Source organism: Anguilla anguilla, chromosome 6 (genome assembly GCF_013347855.1).
Source record: "Anguilla anguilla isolate fAngAng1 chromosome 6, fAngAng1.pri, whole genome shotgun sequence".
Lineage (NCBI taxonomy): Eukaryota > Metazoa > Chordata > Actinopteri > Anguilliformes > Anguillidae > Anguilla > Anguilla anguilla.
The window spans coordinates 1,580,329-1,600,922 of NC_049206.1; the positions used below are offsets into that span (position 1 = coordinate 1,580,329).

The 20,594-nt window shown below is 49.8% G+C and overlaps 3 protein-coding genes across 6 annotated transcripts in view; 1 reads left to right on the plus strand and 2 right to left on the minus strand.

Annotated features, from left to right (window-relative positions):
- The window catches only part of LOC118228936 (receptor expression-enhancing protein 6-like), a 38,754-nt gene that overhangs the window by 1,101 nt on the left and 17,059 nt on the right, over window positions 1-20,594 (plus strand). Inside the window, exon 2 of one of the 3 annotated variants that reach the window (XM_035420533.1) lies at window positions 19,833-19,936. The exons of 1 other annotated variant lie outside the window; for it this stretch is intronic. The gene's annotated coding sequence lies outside the window, so the exon portion shown is untranslated. Of the gene's footprint in view, window positions 1-19,832; window positions 19,937-20,447; window positions 20,466-20,594 lie in introns of those variants that run through there. One more of the 3 variants, XM_035420532.1, reaches the window with a different exon arrangement.
- On the minus strand, window positions 1,175-10,340 carry LOC118228864 (excitatory amino acid transporter 5-like). Its single transcript, XM_035420398.1, has 11 exons — window positions 9,769-10,340; window positions 8,684-8,763; window positions 7,439-7,654; window positions 5,519-5,561; window positions 5,217-5,427; window positions 4,871-4,970; window positions 4,262-4,495; window positions 3,444-3,638; window positions 2,851-2,985; window positions 2,470-2,569; window positions 1,175-2,066 (listed from the first exon to the last, which is right to left on the minus strand). The coding sequence occupies exons 1-11, from the start codon at window positions 9,997-9,999 to the stop codon at window positions 1,680-1,682; spliced, it is 1,932 nt and encodes a 643-aa protein (XP_035276289.1). The 5' UTR covers window positions 10,000-10,340; the 3' UTR covers window positions 1,175-1,679.
- On the minus strand, window positions 11,339-18,638 carry LOC118228911 (small glutamine-rich tetratricopeptide repeat-containing protein alpha-like). Of its 2 annotated transcripts, none has more exons than XM_035420494.1 (12): window positions 18,510-18,638; window positions 17,336-17,486; window positions 16,929-17,032; window positions 16,558-16,654; window positions 16,318-16,417; window positions 16,129-16,233; window positions 15,216-15,354; window positions 14,537-14,590; window positions 14,281-14,318; window positions 13,575-13,670; window positions 12,752-12,870; window positions 11,339-12,104 (listed from the first exon to the last, which is right to left on the minus strand). In XM_035420494.1, exons 2-11 carry the CDS (start codon window positions 17,433-17,435, stop codon window positions 12,759-12,761), a joined length of 945 nt encoding a protein of 314 aa, XP_035276385.1. In that variant the 5' UTR covers window positions 17,436-17,486; window positions 18,510-18,638; the 3' UTR covers window positions 11,339-12,104; window positions 12,752-12,758. The 2 variants fall into 2 exon arrangements, with proteins under 2 accessions (XP_035276385.1, XP_035276387.1); XM_035420496.1 differs by having other exon boundaries at window positions 12,748-12,870.

A 20,594-nucleotide genomic window follows, 5' to 3' on the forward strand; every position in this document is an offset into this window, starting at 1 on the left:
TACAATTGCAAAGCATCTTCTATTGCTACTTTCTAGAATGCATGCATGGTCTGTCCTTTCTCCAGATTTCTGGAAGATGCCAGTATGTCAGTTATATTTAAATCTTCATTTGAATGTTGATACAATTCGAAAACGTTGCCACTATTGTGAAAATTTGTGTCCTGCATCTTTAAATTATTGTGGGTCAAAATGACAAAATGAAAAATAACTCAAGTGAACGAATAAGTAAAAAAAATATAAATGCAGGAAAAATGTAAAAATACATAAATGTTCACAGTAAGTAATGGATCAAATCTGACATAATTGGGTATTTCGGCATGTATTTCCATATATTTATTTCCGTAGCCTATTTATTTATGCATTTCTTCTCGTCCAAATGATAACGAAGGGATTGTCATTCAAACAATATTATGGCATCACATTATTGCCGTTGGTTTATCGAGAGTCTACCGGAGTGTATCGATCGACTCTGTAGGCCTAAACGTCTTGCTTCAACACCGGTTGTTTTTTTTTACTACTACGGTTTACGTTAGTAGGGGGGATGCAAAATGCAGAACGCTCAGTCCCGTTACTTTCGGACAGATTACTTGTGAATGATGTGTTCCAGAAATTGAATCATGGTCTCCGTGGTTTGCATTGAAACTGACTAATATAGTTCTAGTAATGTTTTCAGAATCGAGCCAAATACAAAAATGGTCATTTCCCCGACCCCAAGTTATGCCTGTACGACCCAGAGACGAGAGACTGGCTAACATAGCTGAAAATGCTAGTTTTTGCTTTGACGGTTTGTTCCGTGAATGGCTCAGCAGTTTGACCCATTTGCTGAATATTTCGCACCAATATTCCTGTTAGGACAGATAAATCGGACGCCCTTCTCACATACTGCCCGTGGAAGCTGTGGGGAGATTAACTGTGAATGTTAGAGTTGATGGTCTGTTTATTGTGAATACGTGCACATCAAGTCGCTGAATTACCCTGGATTAAAAAAAAACAAAAAATTCATGAGGTGGTTTCCTCAAAAATTACATTTTAATAGAAATGTAAAATGTACAAGAAAATGTTTTTGTATATGTGCAGACAAACACAGAGACAGATCTGACACAGGTAATGGCAGTGAATGACTGCTTTGTCTTCTTTTTTCACACATTTTGTTTGCTTGGAAGGTTTGCTCTTCTGAAGACGTCTTGGGGAAGGAGAAATGTCAAATGAAACAACTGTGGTTTGATGTAACTGGTGAGAAACGCAAGGCAACCCTGAAAGTTAATTTTAAAAAAGAAAACCTTTGGCAAGACGCGCTTCTGTCCACACAGCCTCCAGCTTTCACGCCGTGTACGAGTCCCCCTGTTGTGCTGGGAGGGTTCAGTCCCACATTTCGACTCTTTCTACGCGGTGATTTAAAATCCCTCTGATTAAAATGGAATCTCATGTATATTTTACAAACAATTTGTCACTGAAAACAATTTATTCTGCTATGCAGAAACTAAGTCGGACAGAAACATTAATACCTTAATGCAGACAGTTGAAAACTAGGTTTTCCTCGGACGTGTGCCAGCACACAAGTTCTGCTTTTCTGCAGTTGCTTAGAAAGGGGGCGTACGAGGGGGAGGAAGGGGGGATCGATCTAGCAGAAGGACAGGCTAAGGAAGTTGGATGCCTGTTGCGGATCCCAGGCCAGGGACTCAGACGTGGCAGGTCTTGTAGTTGTTGGCCGGCATCTCGGCCACCAGCTCCCCCATCACCTCCAGAACACAGTCCTTGCAGGCCAGGATGGGCAGATCTATCAGGGACACGCCCGCTGGGGCCCCCCCCATCTGGGACATGCCTGTTCGCGGCCCGCCCGTACGGGGTACGCTCTCTGTGAGCCCACCCACTTGGGGCCCACCCATGCGGGGCACACTCTCTGTGGGCCCACCCGTTTGAGGCCCTCCTTCTGGGGGCCCACCCATACGGGGTATGCTCTCTGTGGGCACGGTCGTCTGCTGCACACTTGTCTGGGCCATGGGGTTCGCAGGTAAGCCCCCATCCGGCACACCTGCGAACCGGTTGTAGGACGTGACCGTGTTCCGCTGAAACACACAGAAGGGGCGGAGCCATCGTTAGCCCCCGAGTGAAACCCTGGCCCCTCCCTGTCAGCCCTTTGTTGAACCACCTGACCTGTTGCATCACTGCGCTGCTTGGCTATGTGTGTGGAGCTGTGGAGGGAGATGGGATCCCTCTTTATGGGTCTGCTCCTGGACCATAAAACCAGCCTCTAAAGGGCCAGAGTGTGTGTTTACCTGCCTTTACCTCCCTTTAAAGCAGAGTGTGTGTTTACCTGCCTGTACCTGCCTTTATCAGGCCAGAGTGTGTGTTTACCTGCCTGTACCTGGCTTGCGTGCGTGTGTCTGTCTGTCCGTGTGTCTGTCGGTATGTCTGTCTGTTTGTATGTCTGTGTGTATGTGTGTGTCTGCGCGTCTGACGTGCGCCCACCCGGCTGCCCTCTGGGGGGAAGTCTTTCCGGCACAGGTGCGCCATGATGCCAGCGGCGAGGGCGTCGCCCAGCACGTTGATCATTGTGCGGAACCGGTCCCTGGAAAGGGCGGTGAGAGGGAGCGGCGGAGAGAGGGAGGGGTGGAGAGAGGAAGGGGGGGAGACAAGATGGGGTGGAGATGTGCACAGTGAGCGCTCTGAAAGACCACAGGATACACATGACAACCATGTTAATTTACATGAAGTGTGTTTCCAGCCCTAAGACAAGCCTAAGCTTTATCAGGATAGGGATTTGTTGCTGTCCATATTAATATTGACTATATTGGCTGTGTACACTTTTGTTATTGTTCAAAATGGGGAGATGATGGTGTGAAGACTCACAACACCCAGTCGATGGCCACGATGAGTGTGATGTCATCGGCCGGCAGGCCCACTGAGGTCAGCACGATCACCATGGTTACCAGGCCAGCCTGTGGTATCCCAGCAGCCCCTATGCTGGCGGCCGTCGCTGTGATGCTGGAATGACCAACAGACCAAGAAGATCAGAGATGATGACTTCCCTCCGGTGGGGTTAACGGGATATTACAGCTCCTGGGGCCTGATCTTTATCTCCCTGAGCTGCTTGGCTGGGCGTCAATGGTGACCAGTTGGCCAAAATGCTTACCTTATGGTGACCAGTTGGCCGATGTGCTTGCCTTGTGGTGACCAGTTAGCCAGTGTGCTTACTTTATGGTGACCAGTTGGTCAGTGTGCTTGCCTTGTGGTGACCAGTTAGCCAGTGTGCTTACTTTATGGTGACCAGTTGGCCGATGTGCTTGCCTTGTGGTGACCAGTTGGTCAGTGTGCTTACTTTATGGTGACCAGTTGGTCAGTGTGCGTACCTTATGGTGACCAGTTGGCCGATGTGCTTGCCTTGTGGTGACCAGTTAGCCAGTGTGCTTACTTCATGGTGACCAGTTGGTCGGTGTGCGTACCTTATGGTGACCAGTTGGCCGAAGTCGAGCTCGTACTCGTTGACCTGGGCGATGAAGATGGCCGCCACGGCCTCGTACAGCGCCGTGCCGTCCATGTTGATGGTGGCGCCGACGGGCAGGACGAAGCGGGCGATGCGCCGGTCCACGCCGCAGTTCTCCAGCAGGCACTTCATGGTAATGGGGAGGGTTGCGGAGCTGGGGAAGAGGGCAGGGGGGTCACTAAAAATGCTAATTCCTCCCAGTACTGTGGCTCTTATTGAGTCCGGGGTTGTACAGTCTGGACTTTTGAGTGTTGAAAGGTCTGCTGTACAAACCCTGCTGGTAGGCCCTTCTTGTGGGGGAATTAAGAACTGGAATTGCACCATCTACTGGCTGCTCTTCTGTCTACCCCCGAGGCTACTGCATCTGCTGAGGCTCCACAAATGCACTTCTGATGTAACACACAGCTGTGCATGAATGTGCTGATCCTAGATCAGCTGATCAGTCCAACCGTAACCATTATGAGAGTGATGATCAGACTGGTTTTAGACCTGTCCAAGCAGGCACGTTCTCCCCAGCTCCCAGTTAAAGAGAAGCTGGTTTGTTTTCTTTTTCTTTTTTTTTTTTTTAGTTTAACTTGCACTGTATTGATCCCATGGGGAACTTTGTCCGCTGCATTTGACCCATCCTAGCTGCTTAGGAGCAGTGGATAGCCACAGTGCAGCGCCTGGAGACCAACTCCAGTTCTGAACCCAGTGCCTTGGTCAAGGGCGAAGGCAGGAGTGCATGATGTGTTTTAAGGATGGCAGTCTCACTGCATTAGAGAAGGGCGGTCTCACCTGGACGAGGTTGCCAAGGCGATGACGAGGGCCTGCAGGAGCCCCCGGATGAAGGGGAAGGGGTTCTTCCGCGTGAGGATGAAGTAGAAGAGAGGCAGCAGGACCAGGCCGTGCACACACAGCCCCAGCAGCACCGTGATGGTGTACATCCCCAGCTTCTCCCCAATCCTCTCAGGGTCCTCCATGTCCAGGATCTTACCCGCCACCAGGAACACGATCCCGAAAGGAAAATACCTGAGAGAGGGGGGGAGACGGAAGGAGAGAGAGAGAGAGGGGGAGAGAGACGGAGGGAGGAATAGAGGGAGGGAGACTGACTGAGATTTAAGAATGCTTTTGACACAATTTAATCCTGAGAAAGGACTAATCACAAGTCACGTCCTTAGATAAAACATAAAACAGTCAGTTTACACACTGCATATCCCCCTCCCAGGTATAAGAAACTGAAAAGGGAACTGACAGGGAGAGAGAGAGGGAGGGAAGGAGAGACAGCGAGCGATAGTACATGGCCATTTGTCTCTGTGCTGCACTACTAAGCTCCCCAAGATTCCCCATTGCAACAAAGACATGTGGCTTGATGGCGGTGTGTAATTGTGAGAGCTGATAACGCACCACATGGCAGCATTGATGATCTTCATCACGCACTCGTTGATACACTGGCACACGCTGACCAGGGGCATGCCTCGCTGCCCCATTCTGCCCAGCAGCAACCCTGAGACACGAAACCAGGGTCATTGCAGTAGTCCACCTCATATACCCACTCTTCCCAAGTAATCTTTCTAATTCAGCTCAACTTCTCATTGAATGCTTTCCCCAAAAAATGATTTCTGCCACCAAAAGTTTTTCGAGACTTTGACAAAGTTCATTGAGGTTTCTCAGTCATGGAGATCACATCACCCAGCCCCCGTGTGACCCTGCAGCCTGGTTGGCTGGTGCTTGTTGGAGGGCGTGGCCTCACCCATGGTGGCGGAGAAGACGACGACGCCGAGCACGTTCATCTGCTTGCTGTAACCGGGGACGATCTTGTACTGGAACTCCGGGGCGGGGGTGAGCTCCAGGGACACGGCATGGCTCAGTTTGGGGTCGGCATGGTCCGGCATCATGTACACGTGGTTCGGCTGCAGGGTTTTATCAACCGCCTTCACCGTGTTCACCAGATCTGTTTTATACTGGACAGGGGGGCCAAGGGGTCAGACGTCAGAAGTCAGGCTAGCTGTTCTTTCTTTTTATTGGTTAATTTCAGGGTGGCGTTTTGCTTACCTGTTGAAATGTTGCTTCGACCAGATTGGCTGGAATCATGTTCCTTGGAAAGAAAAAGATGAGAACTGTTATCAAACTGAGTGATTTGAGTCATAGGCTGTGCTTGATGGGGGGGGGGGAAAAAACAAAAACTCTTATTGTCTCCTTCGGGTTGTCCTCCCGCCCCCGGACATCTAGATGCGTGAGCGCTGTGAACTCGACGGGAACAAAGCCAAGATCCTGTACAGAGCTGCAGATCATCCTGCACATGTCTTTCCTGGTAGCAGCCCAAATACCCTACAGGTTCCCCAGTTGCCCAGGGTTACGTCCCTCTCTTTAGGATCTGTCCAATCGCTTATTTTATCCATCCTCATCTGCTCTGTCCTTGACTGACCTGGAAATCATTTGAGGTCTGCCATCTTTAAGGACATTCCAACCCATGAAATGCTCCTTGAAGGAGTTTGGAGCAGGGAGCTAGGAGGCCCCCAAAGGATGCTTGAGCAAGGAAGTATGAGTGCATCCTTTGCGGAAGTGTTTTTTTTTTCGGAATATGTGACGTTTAAATGATCGATCTGTGGATCCACCTCTCCCCATCTGCCACATGTGGCTTCAGACTGACGCTTGGTTGAACAATGACGTTCCATTATCCTAATACATGTTTCCTCCATTCCTCTGCCCTCGCAACCTCTGTTGGGGGAAGCTAAGGCAACGAGGAAAGAATGCAAGGAGGTAAAAATGAGCATTTGGAAAGAGCCCTTTAGACTCCATATATGTTCCGCAATCTGCCAAAATGGGAGGGGCTACTGAGCGAGGGGTTAGAGGGGCTTTAGAGTTGGAGGTTAAGTGGGTTGTGGTGCTTTTAGAGTTGGAGGTTAAGTGGGTTGTGGTGCTTTTAGGTTTGGAGGTTAAGTGGGTTGGGGGTTTTTGGGTTACAGGTGATCTCTGTTTGGGCCTCTTGCTGACGATGATCGTTAAGCTGTGTACTGATCACAGAGGTGCACCCCTCTCTCCCCTCGCTCGCTCGCTCACTCGCTCATCCAAAGCCGCTCCCCATCGTGCGCCATCGTCCCCCCGGGCTAAAATTAGCCCAATCCTCCGGGGATTTCAGCGGATGGCGTAGCTGGCCAGAGGCAAAGCACTGTGACACGGGACAGGGATTACTGTGGTCCCGGAACACCAAACACAGCACGCGTACGGGCGAACAGGTCTAATCAGCTTTCCCTTATTCTCTCCCTTTTGTTTTGCTATTATTATGCTCATCTAAATGAACACACCTCTCCTGTTAGGAGTTGAGTCCTCAGATTCAAATGGAGTTTAAATGACTTAATTCATTTATCCGCGCACTGTTCAGATGGCCTGTAGGAATCAGGTGGAACCACATGTCCTAAATCTCCTACTTGATTCCCACAATGCAGTGCGTGTCACCAGCAAAGCTTTTTCACTTTCCACTGAATCATGTGTCACTCAGTGAACTCAAACTCAAAGTGAACTCTGCTGAACTCAAAAAGGAAACTTGGGGACACGGTACATCCAGTCCTGTGATTACAATAGCAGCTACCATTTTGGAGTTATCTTGCCAATCGTTTTATTGACTAAATGTTGTTTTTCAGTTAATAATAGCAACATTATTATTGTTGCTGTTGTTATTTGTAATATTACCGCATGACTGAAATGATCATGATAAAAAAGTTATTTATCTGTCTATATAAATCTATAGGATCCACTGAAAGGGTGTAATGTTTCTGTATGGACCCCATCCAATGTTAGACAATGAGGAGACCGCTCAGCCCATCTGGAACTTAGTGATACATAATGAGAATAGGCCATTCAGCCCATCTAGAACATAAGACATTAGAACACATAACGGGGAGAACTGGCCATTCAGACCAACTAGGCTAATTTGCCTACACTCTAGAGAGTATGCAGCAAGGTGTGGCTCACCTGATGAGGTCGAGTAGGGCGTCGGCGGAGGTCATGACGTGTCCGTTGCTGTGGTGATGGCTGTCCTTCTCGGCGCCGGTGCCGGGGTGTATGGTGGTCACCAGGACGATGCCCACGATGACGGCGATGAACGTGGTCCACAGGTAGTACGTGATGGTGAGGATCCCCATGCGTCCGCTGGCCTTGGTGTCCATCGCCGACAACCCCGACATCAAACTGCGTCAGTAAGGGTCCAGATTCAGTTTCCGTTTTACACGGGGTTCACTGGGGTCCACCGGCGTGGGGGACGGGCGGTTCTGCTTGGTGGAACGTGGGGGACGGGGGGTTCTGCTTGGTGGAACGCGGGGGACGGGGGGTTCTGCTTGGTGGAATGCGGGGGACGGGGGGTTCTGCTTGGTGGAACGTGGGGGACGGGTGAAGGGTATCCTACTGGATCAGCATTATGTACTCCGTAGGTTCTCCATAATGCAGCGTAATCATGTTTGGTATTACTGGAAAGCCAATGTCATGGGGAACAAGTTGGTGTCTTTGGTGTGGTATAGTGGGCACTGACTAAAGATATTGATACCTATGAGTTGGCACCCAGCCAGATACAAAGGTTTGCCTGGTGTGATAGGCTTACAGAGATAGCGCAGGGGGGATCATTGCTGTACTAACATAACATATAAAAACGTAACATAATGACAAGAACAGGCAATTCAGCCCTACAATGCTCGACATTTTCACTTTAACCTGCTATTCCTTTTAGACTCTTACTGCTGCAGCCCAAGCAGTTTGAAGGTCCAACTTAGACATAAAACTCTGGATATCTGCTCTCCGTAGTCTCTCGCCTGTACGCTAGTGCCGTAGCAAGATACGCGATTGTGTCTATGCAGCCTACGCACCAGAGACACATCCGCGTCTACCAAGATAGATAGTGATCTGTATAGAGCCACACTACTGGCAGATCATTTGCGGTCTCCTATGTGTAACAGTGAGTTTAACACGAAAGTTTAACACGTTATTCTGGAGTCAGGTAACCGGGGTATCAATAAATTAATCCCGGGTAAGACTACATGCGTTCCTTCGTCACTCAGTTAGTTTTTTCCGTTTGATGCACGGGGGGTTCTGATTGGTAGTTCGTGGGGGATGGAGGGCTCTGATTGGTAGTTCGTGGGGGATGGAGGGCTCTGATTGGTAGTTCGTGGGGGATGGAGGGCTCTGATTGGTAGTTCGTGGGGGATGGAGGGCTCTGATTGGGCGTACCTGGACGTGATGAGTGGAAGGATCAGCATTTTCAGCATGCGCATTAGCAGCTCCCCCGGGAAGGAGAAGTAGATTCTGGCCTGAAAAGGGGAGATGAGAGCTCTCACGCACCACAAAACACATCAAAGGCAAGAGGGACTCCAAAAACATAGATTTTCTTTCTTTGAACATACTGAAAAAAGTGCAGAAAGTACGAACGTTTAGATCACTGCGATCCTCACCAGTGTCATCAACTGACAGACACTTTTACTTCTAAGATCCAGAACTACGCACAAGTGGTGCTAGTTGGCCATTAAAGGAGAAAGTGAAAGTGGAGCATTTTTAAAAAACGTTCAAAAAAGGACAGTAGAATTGCATTACAAGGCATATTTACATAGGCAATGTCCTACAGGGCAATAAATTAGAGTCACTGGGAAACGTACAGCCTACTACAAAACTACTCCAGGGAGCAGGACGTATACATGTTACACTTCTCTAAATGACGTATGAGCAGTTCTGACTGGATACACTTATGAATACACCTATTAATCACTGATAACGGGAAAGAACAGGTATAAATACTAGGAGATAGAGGATTAAGAACAGATACAGACTACAGATGAGACTATTAAAAGCACTGTGATCAAATCCAATGATCTCCCGTCCTCATCACAACCCGTCCACCCTGTACTGCTGTGAAGGTACTGATGTGCCTCTCAGCTTCTCAGCTTTTCAGGTTGTTCATAGCTGGCCTGTCGATAGCTACAGACTCGTTAAAATAACCAAATACTCCTGTGCTTCCTCTCCGCTTCACCCTCCCAACCTTCAATGGTAGGACGGTGACGCAGGACAATTCAAATTCTTTCAATGTAGTTTGAGTGTTCCCAACTTTCGGTCATTTTATGAGATAATTTGGTAGCATTTAGCATAATGTTTGTATGTTTACACTTGACTGGCAGATCTGCACATATTGCACGCAGGGTGTCATGAGGCTCAGGCTTTTTGTAGGTATAGTGAATGGAACTTACCTTGACGACTATTGACTATTCATTTGTCAACGTTAAACATCATCGATCAAAGGAAAGGTGCACATCCCTGAAGCTCACCTGCGTGGAGAGATTGAGGTTCCTGAGCAGGAATCCCAGAGCGCAGCCCGTCAGCACGGCTAAGATGGAGAGCGTGAGCAGGCCGTTGTCGCGGCAGTACTCCCGGATCCAGCGCCAGAGCCCGAGCGTGCGCACGCTGCGCAGGAGCGTCTTCCACCGCTCCAGCGCGCGTCTCCACCGGTCCGCTGCCGACGGCCCGGCCCCCCCGTCTCCGATCAGCCTCTCGTCCATGGCGACGACCCCCGACCCCCGGCTGGAGCCGAGCTCAGCGCAGGCTCATGCGAGGCGTGTGTGTGCCGGAGGGAGTGAGTAGTGGCGCGTGGACGGACGGGAGCTAATTCTCGAGAGGCGGCGTAGGCAGGAGCGCTAAGCTCTTCTGAGGACGGTGTAAGTGCTCCTGACGCTGCCGGTGACACCATGAGATTTAAAACAGGAGCGCGTTGCCCCCGCCCACGGAACGTGTAACGAGCTTTCTGGAGCCTCAGGTTGGGCCTGGGAGCGTCGATGGCCGGGTCTGGCCCTTCTGCTCACATAACAGGTGGAAGCAGCTCCTGGCACACCCCAGAAAAAAGGGGGTGCAGAACTGCTGGGAACCCCTCGAGCCTTTGAGCAGGGGGGAGGATGTAAGCTTTTTTTTTTTCCCTGCAGAGATTAAACGGCTTGCGTAGCGTCTGGGGAAAGAGGATTAGCGCAAAGACGGGCCGCGGGTGGGGCGAGCGAGCCCGCGTCTGGCGGGCGGTGATATCCGCTCGCTGCGGGCGTCCGGTGCGGTCGGGCTTTGGGTCTGCGTTTCCGCTCCCCTCCTGGGGGTCCCGGCCCAACCCCGGATCCTGGGCTGCAGCTCTCCTCCCTCTCTGGCCTGGCTGGTTGGTGGGCGAGAAGTTTACCAAACACTATCTGCACTTATTCTGCACTTCACAGATTTTTCCTTATTCTGTTTGTCAGAATAAGGAATGAAAGAAGACCAGCACAGCACAGGCCTGAGTGCTTTAACAGAAAGCTGCGTTACACAGGGGCTTCACGGTCCGCCTGTGCGCTGGAGCACGTGCTAGCACACGAGGTACATGCGTGTGTTCGTCTGTTTCACACGCGACCTAAAACCTCTTAAGATTTGAGCCTATTTTTATCTGTCCCGTCCTGTCTTCCTGTTCTTAGTTCTTTTTCCTTGTGTACCTTTGCATTCTGCAGTGCATTCTCTGTGTTCTGGGTGTTGAAGACTGTGTAGGTCTGACTGTCCCTTTAACCTTTTGATGACTACGTTATTTTACATTTTTTTTGGAATGTTCTTTCCCTCATACACTGTCAGTGTTCTAGAACTCTCGATTGCTTTTGGTTACCAGCAGTGATTGTTACATCAGCGTTAAGAACATTCTGATCACGTATTTGTGATTTCACACCTTAAAGGGTTAATGAGTGATATTTAAACTCTTATAAACCTGCATCGCTTCTTTTTTCTGCTTTGCCTCTCTCAAGGTTATTTAACCTCCTTTGCGTACCGGTGGACTTATTAAGGTAACTGTCGTTTTCAGACTTGGAGGCTTCGGAGACGGTCAAAGAAAGCGAGTCGGTCTGATTTCACCCTTAAGATTTATTTGGAAAAACGAGAGAAACATTAAACAGTTTGGCACGACAGGCAAAAAAAAAAGAAAAAACCTGGATTTGACTCCCATCTGAGTGTCGTTGTGGTTTTGCTCCAGTTCAGTTTAAGCATGGTGCCCTTCTCCTCACATGCCTGCGGTACAGCCGTGAACATACAAACAAAACATCCTGCTCTGTTAATTTCACAACCTTCTCTACACACTCCCTCGCTTGTTACAAACAACACTGCAGTGACTGAACTGGTTTGAGTAAGAAGAGACCTGAGAACAGCAGGTTTATCAGAGAGCGGCGGAGTACCCCAGGGGTATGATTCCAGTCCGGTTTGTTTTTGGGATGCTGTTTGGCAGTTCGGTTTCGGAAGCGTGTGACCAGACAGGATTAGTTACACACCTGAAGCTCAAACCGTGTAGCAGCAGCCAAGGTAGAGAGTGTCCAGCAGAGGGATGACCAGGCCGGGTAAAAGTGGCTTGTCCTGGGTTGGAGCCTGCTGTGGGTCATTTTGAGGTTGTACAGTTTTTGTTTGACTGTTCTCATGCTGTTCTTGGGTAATTTTCCTGTTCTTTTGTATTTTGTAGATGGGTAAGAAAAAAACAACTGGACCAAACATGCAAGTCATTTTTTTCCAAACCAAAAAAAAAACCCCAAAAAACTTTCCAAGTTCATTTAAACACCCTTTTCTTCACAGTTGCAAAAATTGATTCAAATGTCTACGGACAGCCTGCCTTGTCAAAATCCATCTGCCAAAAAAAGAGAGAGAAAAAAACCCCACATTTAGACATTCAGTTGTGTGGAATATGGAACAGAAGGGGCGGGGGCAGGGCTAAGCAGGGCTAGGCTGCTGGGCAGGGCTAGGCGGGGCTGGGGCTAGGATGCTGGGCAGGGCGAGGCTGGGGCTAGGCTGCTGGGCAAGGCTAGGCGGGGCTGGGGCGGAGCTGGGGTGGGGCTAGGCTGCTGGGCGGGGCTAGGCGGGGCTGGGGTGGGGCTAGGCTGCTGGGCAGGGCTAGGCGGGGCTGGGGTGGGACTAGGATGCTGGGCGGGGCTAGGCGGGGCTAGGATGCTAGGCGGGGCTGGGGCTGGGGCGGGGCTAGGCTGCTGGGCGGGGCTGGGGCGGGGCTAGGCTGCTGGGCGGGGCTGGGCTGCTGGGCGGGGCTGGGGCGGGGCTAGGCTGCTGGGCAAGGCTAGGCGGGGCTGGGGCGGAGCTGGGGTGGGGCTAGGCTGCTGGGCGGGGCTAGGCGGGGCTGGGGTGGGGCTAGGCTGCTGGGCAGGGCTAGGCGGGGCTGGGGTGGGGCTAGGCTGCTGGGCAGGGCTAGGCGGGGCTAGGATGCTAGGCGGGGCTGGGGCTGGGGCTGGGGTGGGGCTTGGCTGCTGGGCGGGGCTTACTGACTGGCGTGTCAGGGCTGTTCCTCCTGGCTGGCGCTTGGCGGCCGGCTGCGGATGTGGCTCCTCAGCTGCTCGATGAGCTCCGGGTTCTGCTGCTGCATCTGCTGCGCAAAGTCCTGTCCCCTGCGCAGACACACAGGTGTGCGGGTGAGTACAGATGTGTTTTTGGGTGCAGGTCCCTGCAGGCGGGCAGGTGTTTCTGGGTGCAGGTCCCTGCGGGCGGGCGGGTGTGTTTCTGGGTGCAGGTCCCTGCGGGCGGGCGGGTGTGTTTCTGGGTGCAGGTCCCTGCGGGCGGGCGGGTGTGTTTCTGGGTGCAGGTCCCTGCGGGCGGGCGTGTTTCTGGGTGCAGGTCCCTGCGGGCGGGCGTGTTTTTGGGTGCAGGTCCCTGCGGGCGGGCGGGTGTGTTTCTGGGTGCAGGTCCCTGCAGGCGGGCGGGCGGGCGGGTGTGTTTTTGGGTGCAGGTCCCTGCGGGCGGGTGTGTTTTTGGGCGCAGGTCCCTGCGGGCGGGTGTGTTTTTGGGCGCAGGTCCCTGCGGGCGGGTGTGTTTTTGGGCGCAGGTCCCTGCGGGCGGGTGGGTGTGTTTCTGGGTGCAGGTCCCTGCGGGCGGGTGTGTTTCTGGGTGCAGGTCCCTGCGGGCGGGCGGGTGTGTTTCTGGGTGCAGGTCCCTGCGGGCAGGCGGGTGTGTTTCTGGGTGCAGGTCCCTGCGGGCGGGTGTGTTTTTGGGTGCAGGTCCCTGCGGGCGGGCGGGTGTGTTTCTGGGTGCAGGTCCCTGCGGGCGGGTGTGTTTTTGGGTGCAGGTCCCTGCTGGCGGGAGCATGTAAACTCACGCTTGGATGAGGCCGGACAGGTCGTTCGATCCCGGCACTCCAGGGGTGGCGCCAGTTCCCTGGGAGCTGTACATTCCCGACATCATCCCCGACATCCTGAGCGACCCAACAGACCGGGAGACTGAACAACGTCCTCTCAACGTTCACACAACGCAGCTGCAACATCGCAACGTCCTCACAACGTTCACACAACGCAGCCCCAACATCGCAGCGTCCTCTCAACGTTCACACAACGCAGCCCCAACATCGCAGCGTCCTCTCAACGTTCACACAACGCAGCCCCAACATCGCAACGTCCTCTCAACGTTCACACAACGCAGCTGCAACATCGCAGCACCTCTCTACACCAGATGGGTGAGCCCCAGCAGACCCGGCTTCCTGAGAAAATGCCACTCTGGAGAAGGTCGGTAAAATCTGATCTCACTCCTGCACATCCCTGAGCACTGGCAGCAAAATGCTGCTGAAAAGGTTTTACATAAAAACACTTATTTTGTGAATATTAGAGAAAAAGTTGTTGGTTAACTTGAAGGATATCTGCTGTTCTCTGAGTTAACATGTTTTTTTTTAAAGTCTGACTTTCTGACTGGAAAACCCTCATCATCATCATCCTCCCTTGTGAATCCATGATGTTTCCGTAATGTGACCTCATGGCAACAATCAGGGCTTACATTATTTTACAGAGGAGAGATTTTAAAATTCCACTTACATTTGCTGAACTTGAGGGTTGTTCATTAGATTAGCTGCCTGAAAAAAAGCAATAATTAAAACGATTAGTCATTTTGGTAAGTTAAACCAATCGGTTTTAGTGCTTTGTTGTTGAAAGCTGCTTTAGAAGCCACAGTGTCTCAATGGGAGAAGCCAGGCAGCTCCCCACAGCAGTCACGGCACTACCTAATTTCACCACTAGATGGCAAGAAATCACTGAGCAGCACCTGCTACAGAAGCCATTTTTTTCCCCTTACCATGCTCATGAAATTAGGGTTACTGAGGAATCCAGCCAGATCAACTCCTGCTGTCTGAAAGAGAGAGAGAGAAATCAGTCACACACAAAACGGCTGACCACACATCAGACCACAGAACTCGAGTTTTCAAAATTGCGGATAACTTGCATACTTACTCTGTTTAATTCCCCTCTGTTTTATTATGATAGTTTGTACTACAACTTAGAATAGTACTACAGTTCTCCATATTTATGTTATTCGCATGAACATCTGATTTCATTCACTTGCACAGTGGCTGAGTCCAGCCAGACTTGCACTAAATTCCTATGTTACAGTCTCTTCTGTGTGTAGTCACAGTTGTTTTCCACAAGTATTGTAAACAGGAAAAGCATCAGCCAGTTCAATAATACTATGCAGTAGTACAGTGCACACCAGGGCTGCTCCTGGAGATCTATCCTCATGTAGGTTATCATTCCAACTCTAATTTGGCACACCTGATTCTGCTAATTAGCAGCTGAAGGAGATCTCTGGCTGTTGAATGAGATGTGCTTCGTTAGGGTTGGAGTGAAAGCCTACAGGACAGTAGATCTCCAGGGACAGGGCTGCGCAGCCCTGTTGGTAGTGTAATGTTTCAGGGAACTGGGCTTGTAACTGAGAGGTTGCAGGTTTGGCTCCCAGGTGGGGCACAGCGCAGACTCACTGGGCTTGGCATCTCCTTCATCTTCTGCTCTGCGATTTTCAGGTTGGATTTGTAGGTCTCGTTCTCTGGGTCCAGCTCCAGGGCTCTTCTGTAGTATCCCACGGCCTCCGTGTGTTTGTTTAAACTGGCTAGGGCGAGCCTTTTACACGCACACACGCGCATACACGCACACACGTGCGCACAAGTAAGACATTAAATGGACTAGAACCATGCAGTTCCACAGTCACCCTACATCGTTAGACACACACACTTTTTAAATTTTCACATTTCCAGCACACAGCCGGAGTATACAGGAAACAGGATTACCGAATTTAAATGCCTGAGCGCCCCACTGCAGCACTGGCGTCTGTGTGTCATTTCCATACTAACCTGTCCTGCCTGCACCAGGGGCCTGTCTGCTAGCTGCACCTCAGTCAAATCCTTATTTAAAACCGTTAACCCCGTGGGCCGCAGGAACAGTCCTGCACATTAACAAACGGCTTTGAAAGGAAACCTTAAAAAGGTCACTATCTACAACCTTCGGCCATTCCAACAAAATTCCTCTTTTGAGAAATGGCATGGGAAATGTTTTACCAGCTTTCTGACCTGTCAGACAAGATCAGACTGAAACCACAGAATGTTCAGCTCTGGCTTCATGATATAGGTCTAAGATCACTGGGGCAGTTATGGGGTTCACTGGCCCTGGGGCAGTTACGGGGTTCAGTGGCTCGAACCCCTAACCTTCCGGTCGTCAGTCGGCCTCTCTGTAAGCTGAGGCGCCAGGCGTCCCCAAAATGAGACCTGACAGGCTGATTCTGAGACTACAGCAGCTGTCAGCAGACGCTCAAACTGAGGGAAACACCCCCCCCCAAAATAAGAGAGTCTCTAGCGGGTGTGTGGCGGGACGTTTTTTCGGTGAGCGCTCGTCCCCTACCCCATGCGGCCGTAGGCCTTGCTGTAGCTGCGGTCGATCACGATGGCGCGCTCGCAGTCCGACACCGCGCCCGCGTAGTTTCCCATCTTGCTGTAAGCCGCGGCCCTGGAACGCCCCAAAGAAAAGCGTTACCATGGAGACGGGAGCGCCCCGGACGGGCGAGAACGCGTTGCCGTGGAGACTCCGTACCGGTTGCAGAAGTAAACGGCGTTCTCGGGGTTCAGCTTTATGGCTCTGGTGTAGAATTCCGCCGCTGCGCCAAAGTTCTCCAGCTTCATCTGCTCATTACCTGGGGGGGGGGGGGCGGGGGGCATTAGATTGTTGGTCATCTCATCGGTGTGGGGGAGGAGTGGAGTGGTGAACAATCACACTGAGCTGAAATATATAATGCGCATGGACACACACACGCGCGCTCACACACACGCTCACCATCTGATTTGAGTCTCTCAGCCCGTGCGAGCTCTTCCACGGTGGGCTCATGTAGGAGGGGGTTCTCTTCCACCTGGGGGGGCTCTGCATCTGGCACCTGAAACACACACACACAGAGCAGTGAATATTTTCACACACACACACACGTACAGCCCAGAGCTTCAACATTTACATTCTCCACATTTACATGTGAGCCGGGTCCCTGGTGTTCTTCTGTGAGGAGCAGGGCACTGTCTGTACTTCCAGTGCTTTCTATAAACCTGGGCATTCACTGAAGCACACCCCACAGTGACCAGCCTGACGAACGCACTGCAGAGCAAATCCTCACCGCTGCAGCCCACATCCCTCACCGCTGCAGCGCACATCCTCACCTCGCTTGTGGCAGACGCAAATATCTCCGGCAAACTCTTGGACACGGCCAGGCTCTGGTCTTCAGTGGACACGCCGAACGCCGTCTCCAGACACTGAACAGCAACTGAGACGCCGGAAACAAAAGCGGTTTTTTTATTCAATTATATATATATATTTTTTTTCCCATTTTCTCCCCAATTTAGTCGTTATACCAATTCCCCGTGTGCATCACGGTCCTGGTCGATGCGCTTATCCTCTGTCGGTCTGGGGAGGGTGCAGACTACCACATGCCTCCTCCGATACATGTGGAGCCGTCAGCCGCTTCTTTTCACCTGACAGCGAGGAGTTTCACTGGGAGAGCATATATATATAAAATAAACCCACGATTCCAACATTCAAGAAGATTCAGAAGGTCCGTCTCTCTCACCTTCTAAGCTCTCCTGTGCGTCGGCAGACAGCTCGCTGGAGCGCAGCTGGCTGTGTAGAAACTGAATTATAGAGAAGGCGAGACGTTTCGTGTCGGCCATCTTTATCTGACGCACTGACCCCTCTCAGAATGCAGTGTTTGGTGTGGTGCCCTGGGACAGACATTAAAAAAAAAAAATTTAAAAAAAAAAAAAATTTAATAAAACTATATAATATACACACGTCACACATGCGAGCAGAAATGCCAAACGCGTGCCAAAAGCTTGCTGCCTGCATTTCAGTTGTGTTTACCACATACTGGCATATCCACAACATAGTTAGTGTAGACAACTAGTTAAAGTGCCCCTTTTATCTCAGTAATATTTCCAACTGAGAAATGTACTGACACTTGCTGACTGCAACTGAATTGCAGCTACCAGCACGATCGAGGGACCTGTTCAATCTTCGATAAATTTCTCTACGATATCCGTATTGTGTAAAGCAACAGCGATCTATCACTGAACGTCAGAATAAAAGACTATGGCAACAGAATCTTACAGTGGCATGCATAAGGAATCCACAGAATGACAGCATGAGCTGCTCTGGCGAGCATGCGCCGTCCAGCTAGCATCATGAATTTACAGGAACTTGGAAACGATGCTATATTTGGCAGAACACCACGACTTCCCACTAACACGCGATTTCGTTTATGAAAACGGCCCAGTTCACGCAGCCAGCAAGCCCAAAACGCAAGGCTGTTGCTCTAGCTCGCTGTCTACTTAGTCTGTGTTCAGCTTGGTAGCTAAAACCGTTCACCCCAGAAACCAGCTTTGATTAAAACTGTCAGATGGCTAACGTGGTGAGCTAGTCATTTATTTTTGATAATGAAAAGAAAGAAGCATAAATCAACACTAACGAGAGACTTCCACCTATGTGTGCTGGTCGCCTTTTGTTAGAACTGTCAAGCTGACTCGCTTACTGGCGACCTAGCGAACACATGCCCGAAAAACAAAGGCATTTCCAGTTAACGTCGGCTAGCCAGCTACTGTGTCGCTCAACAAAGGATCGGACAAATTTACGCGGCATCCCTTCGCCATTTCTGCTTGCATAGCTGACAGTCTCAAGCTGTGCGTATTCGTTGCTGTCGTAGCTTTTTGTTAGATTTTGGGATTTGTGTTGGAAAAGTTCATTCTTACCTCCTGTGTCCTCGGGTCAGTGCAGTTCTCTGGCATTACGTGCGGGACGCACTGCGTCACCTGTCAAATACGTCAAACGTAAGATGGGCGTGACCAGACCGCCACAAGGTACCCTTTTTTTAAATCAAGATGGTGTAATGCAATGTGTCACCCTATGTTATCACCACTATTACCGCTATGCTACGTAAAATACGCTACTGCTGTTAATGGCTATAATTTAGACTCCTCATAATTGAACCCTGTGTGACCCAGACATTGATGTAACGGAATCTTTTAAACACTTAAAACCTTGTTGTAGGAGGCCTCTGATGAGGAATATGTTGAAAAATGAAAATTTTAAATCTAATCTACCTAATAGACTAGAGCCTGGTATTGAATAGTGCACATATATATTGAGTCAATTATGTATTTCAACTGTATTCTAATACAGATTTATTGACGTTTTAATATATTTTATATATGCAGGAATCTAAAAATATATTTGAAAGTAGCCTGAATTGCTTTATTCGATAACGAAAGCCTACCATAATTTGCGAGAAAACATGCATTAAGTCCATAATAATGCATTTTTATTTTTCATGCATTTAATGTTTGTATAATCTCGGACACTGAGGTTAACACCACTACTCTTTGAAAAAACGCCATGGGACCTTCAATGAGCACAGGGAGTCAGAATCTCAGATCAACATCGCGGCACAACGCCATCTACAGTATGCTGCTGGGATGCTGGAATTTATTTGGTCCAGAAGGAATACTGCCCCCTGCTGGTAAAAAAAAGAAAAAAACACTTGTTCCTGCAGCTTTGTTTCGCGTTCTCTGGATTGGGACACAGCACACTTGATGAAATGAAAAGGACCTTCTGTGCCCCAAATTCATTTCAGTTTGGGGAGCATAGCATTCCAGGAGTCAAACACAAAACCTTGACAGAATTCGTTCACATCACTGTGCAATTACAGCAGTACCCAAATTCTTCTGTCTGGAACAGGGGTCTGTTACCCTGGTTCTAGACCATTTCATCGAGTACAGTTAAGCTGATATGTTAATAATAATTTATCTGATATGTGGCCAGTCTAAGAGAGCTTAAAATGTAGTGTAAAGGGAGTGTAAAGGTTGGCACTTAATCAATCAATTGAAATGGAGGATTACACAGTTATTCCACCTCACCTGGTTACTTGGGTCTAACATTGTTTACTAAGTTTAAGATGGGAACAAAAACTACCAGCTATTGTGGCTGTCCAGGACCAGGGTGAAGTACCAGTAGTCTATGTAGTAATGTTCTGAGACTGCTGTCTCTGAGCCCTGTCTCTCTGCTGCCCCCTGCAGGAGAACTCTGGTAAGCAGCAGGACCTGGTAGCATGTGAAGGGCAAGCCAAATTTGTGCCACGACAACACGGCAAAGTCCAGCAAGAAGGCCTCAGTGTTCCTGGGTATTTACTGTTCCTTCCCTTAAAACACCTACACATTGTAAGAAATCTGTCTCTGATGCCAATATGTATTCTGGCCACACATTCCCTTGATCTTATCATTATTACAATACAGTGGGTACAATGGTAGAATAGCGACCGTGAGTGAGAGATTGGGAACCACCCGAGTCAACAGACATGCTAATACAATCACAGCAGGAAGGCCAATACTCTACGTCCTATTTGATGGGTGTCACAAAACTGACTACATTATTCTTAGAATGTGCATTCAACTGCTGATCAAAGCTTGGAAAACGAATGAGAAGCAGCCGCTGGAAAAGTCTGTGCTTCAGCCAGACTCTGTTGAATCCGAAGTGTCATTCGTACGCTTTGTCACTGCCGGTATTGAAAATAAACTTGTATGTTTTATGTTGAAAATAAAACTGTATATTTTCCATCACGTTCGAGAGACGTCCTTGTTTTCCTTACAACTGACGAGCCACCCAGCGAGGAATTCGGAGGGAAAAAAAGAAAAAAAAACGGGGACACTAAGGTAAGAAACGCGGTTTCTTCTTTCATGCTGCTGGTTTGTATTTTAGGGAACCCCCTCGTTTAAAAAAAAAAAAAAAAAAAACCCTTGAAAGGTGTTTTAAGGACTGGCACAGTTTTGTTTGTTTTCACA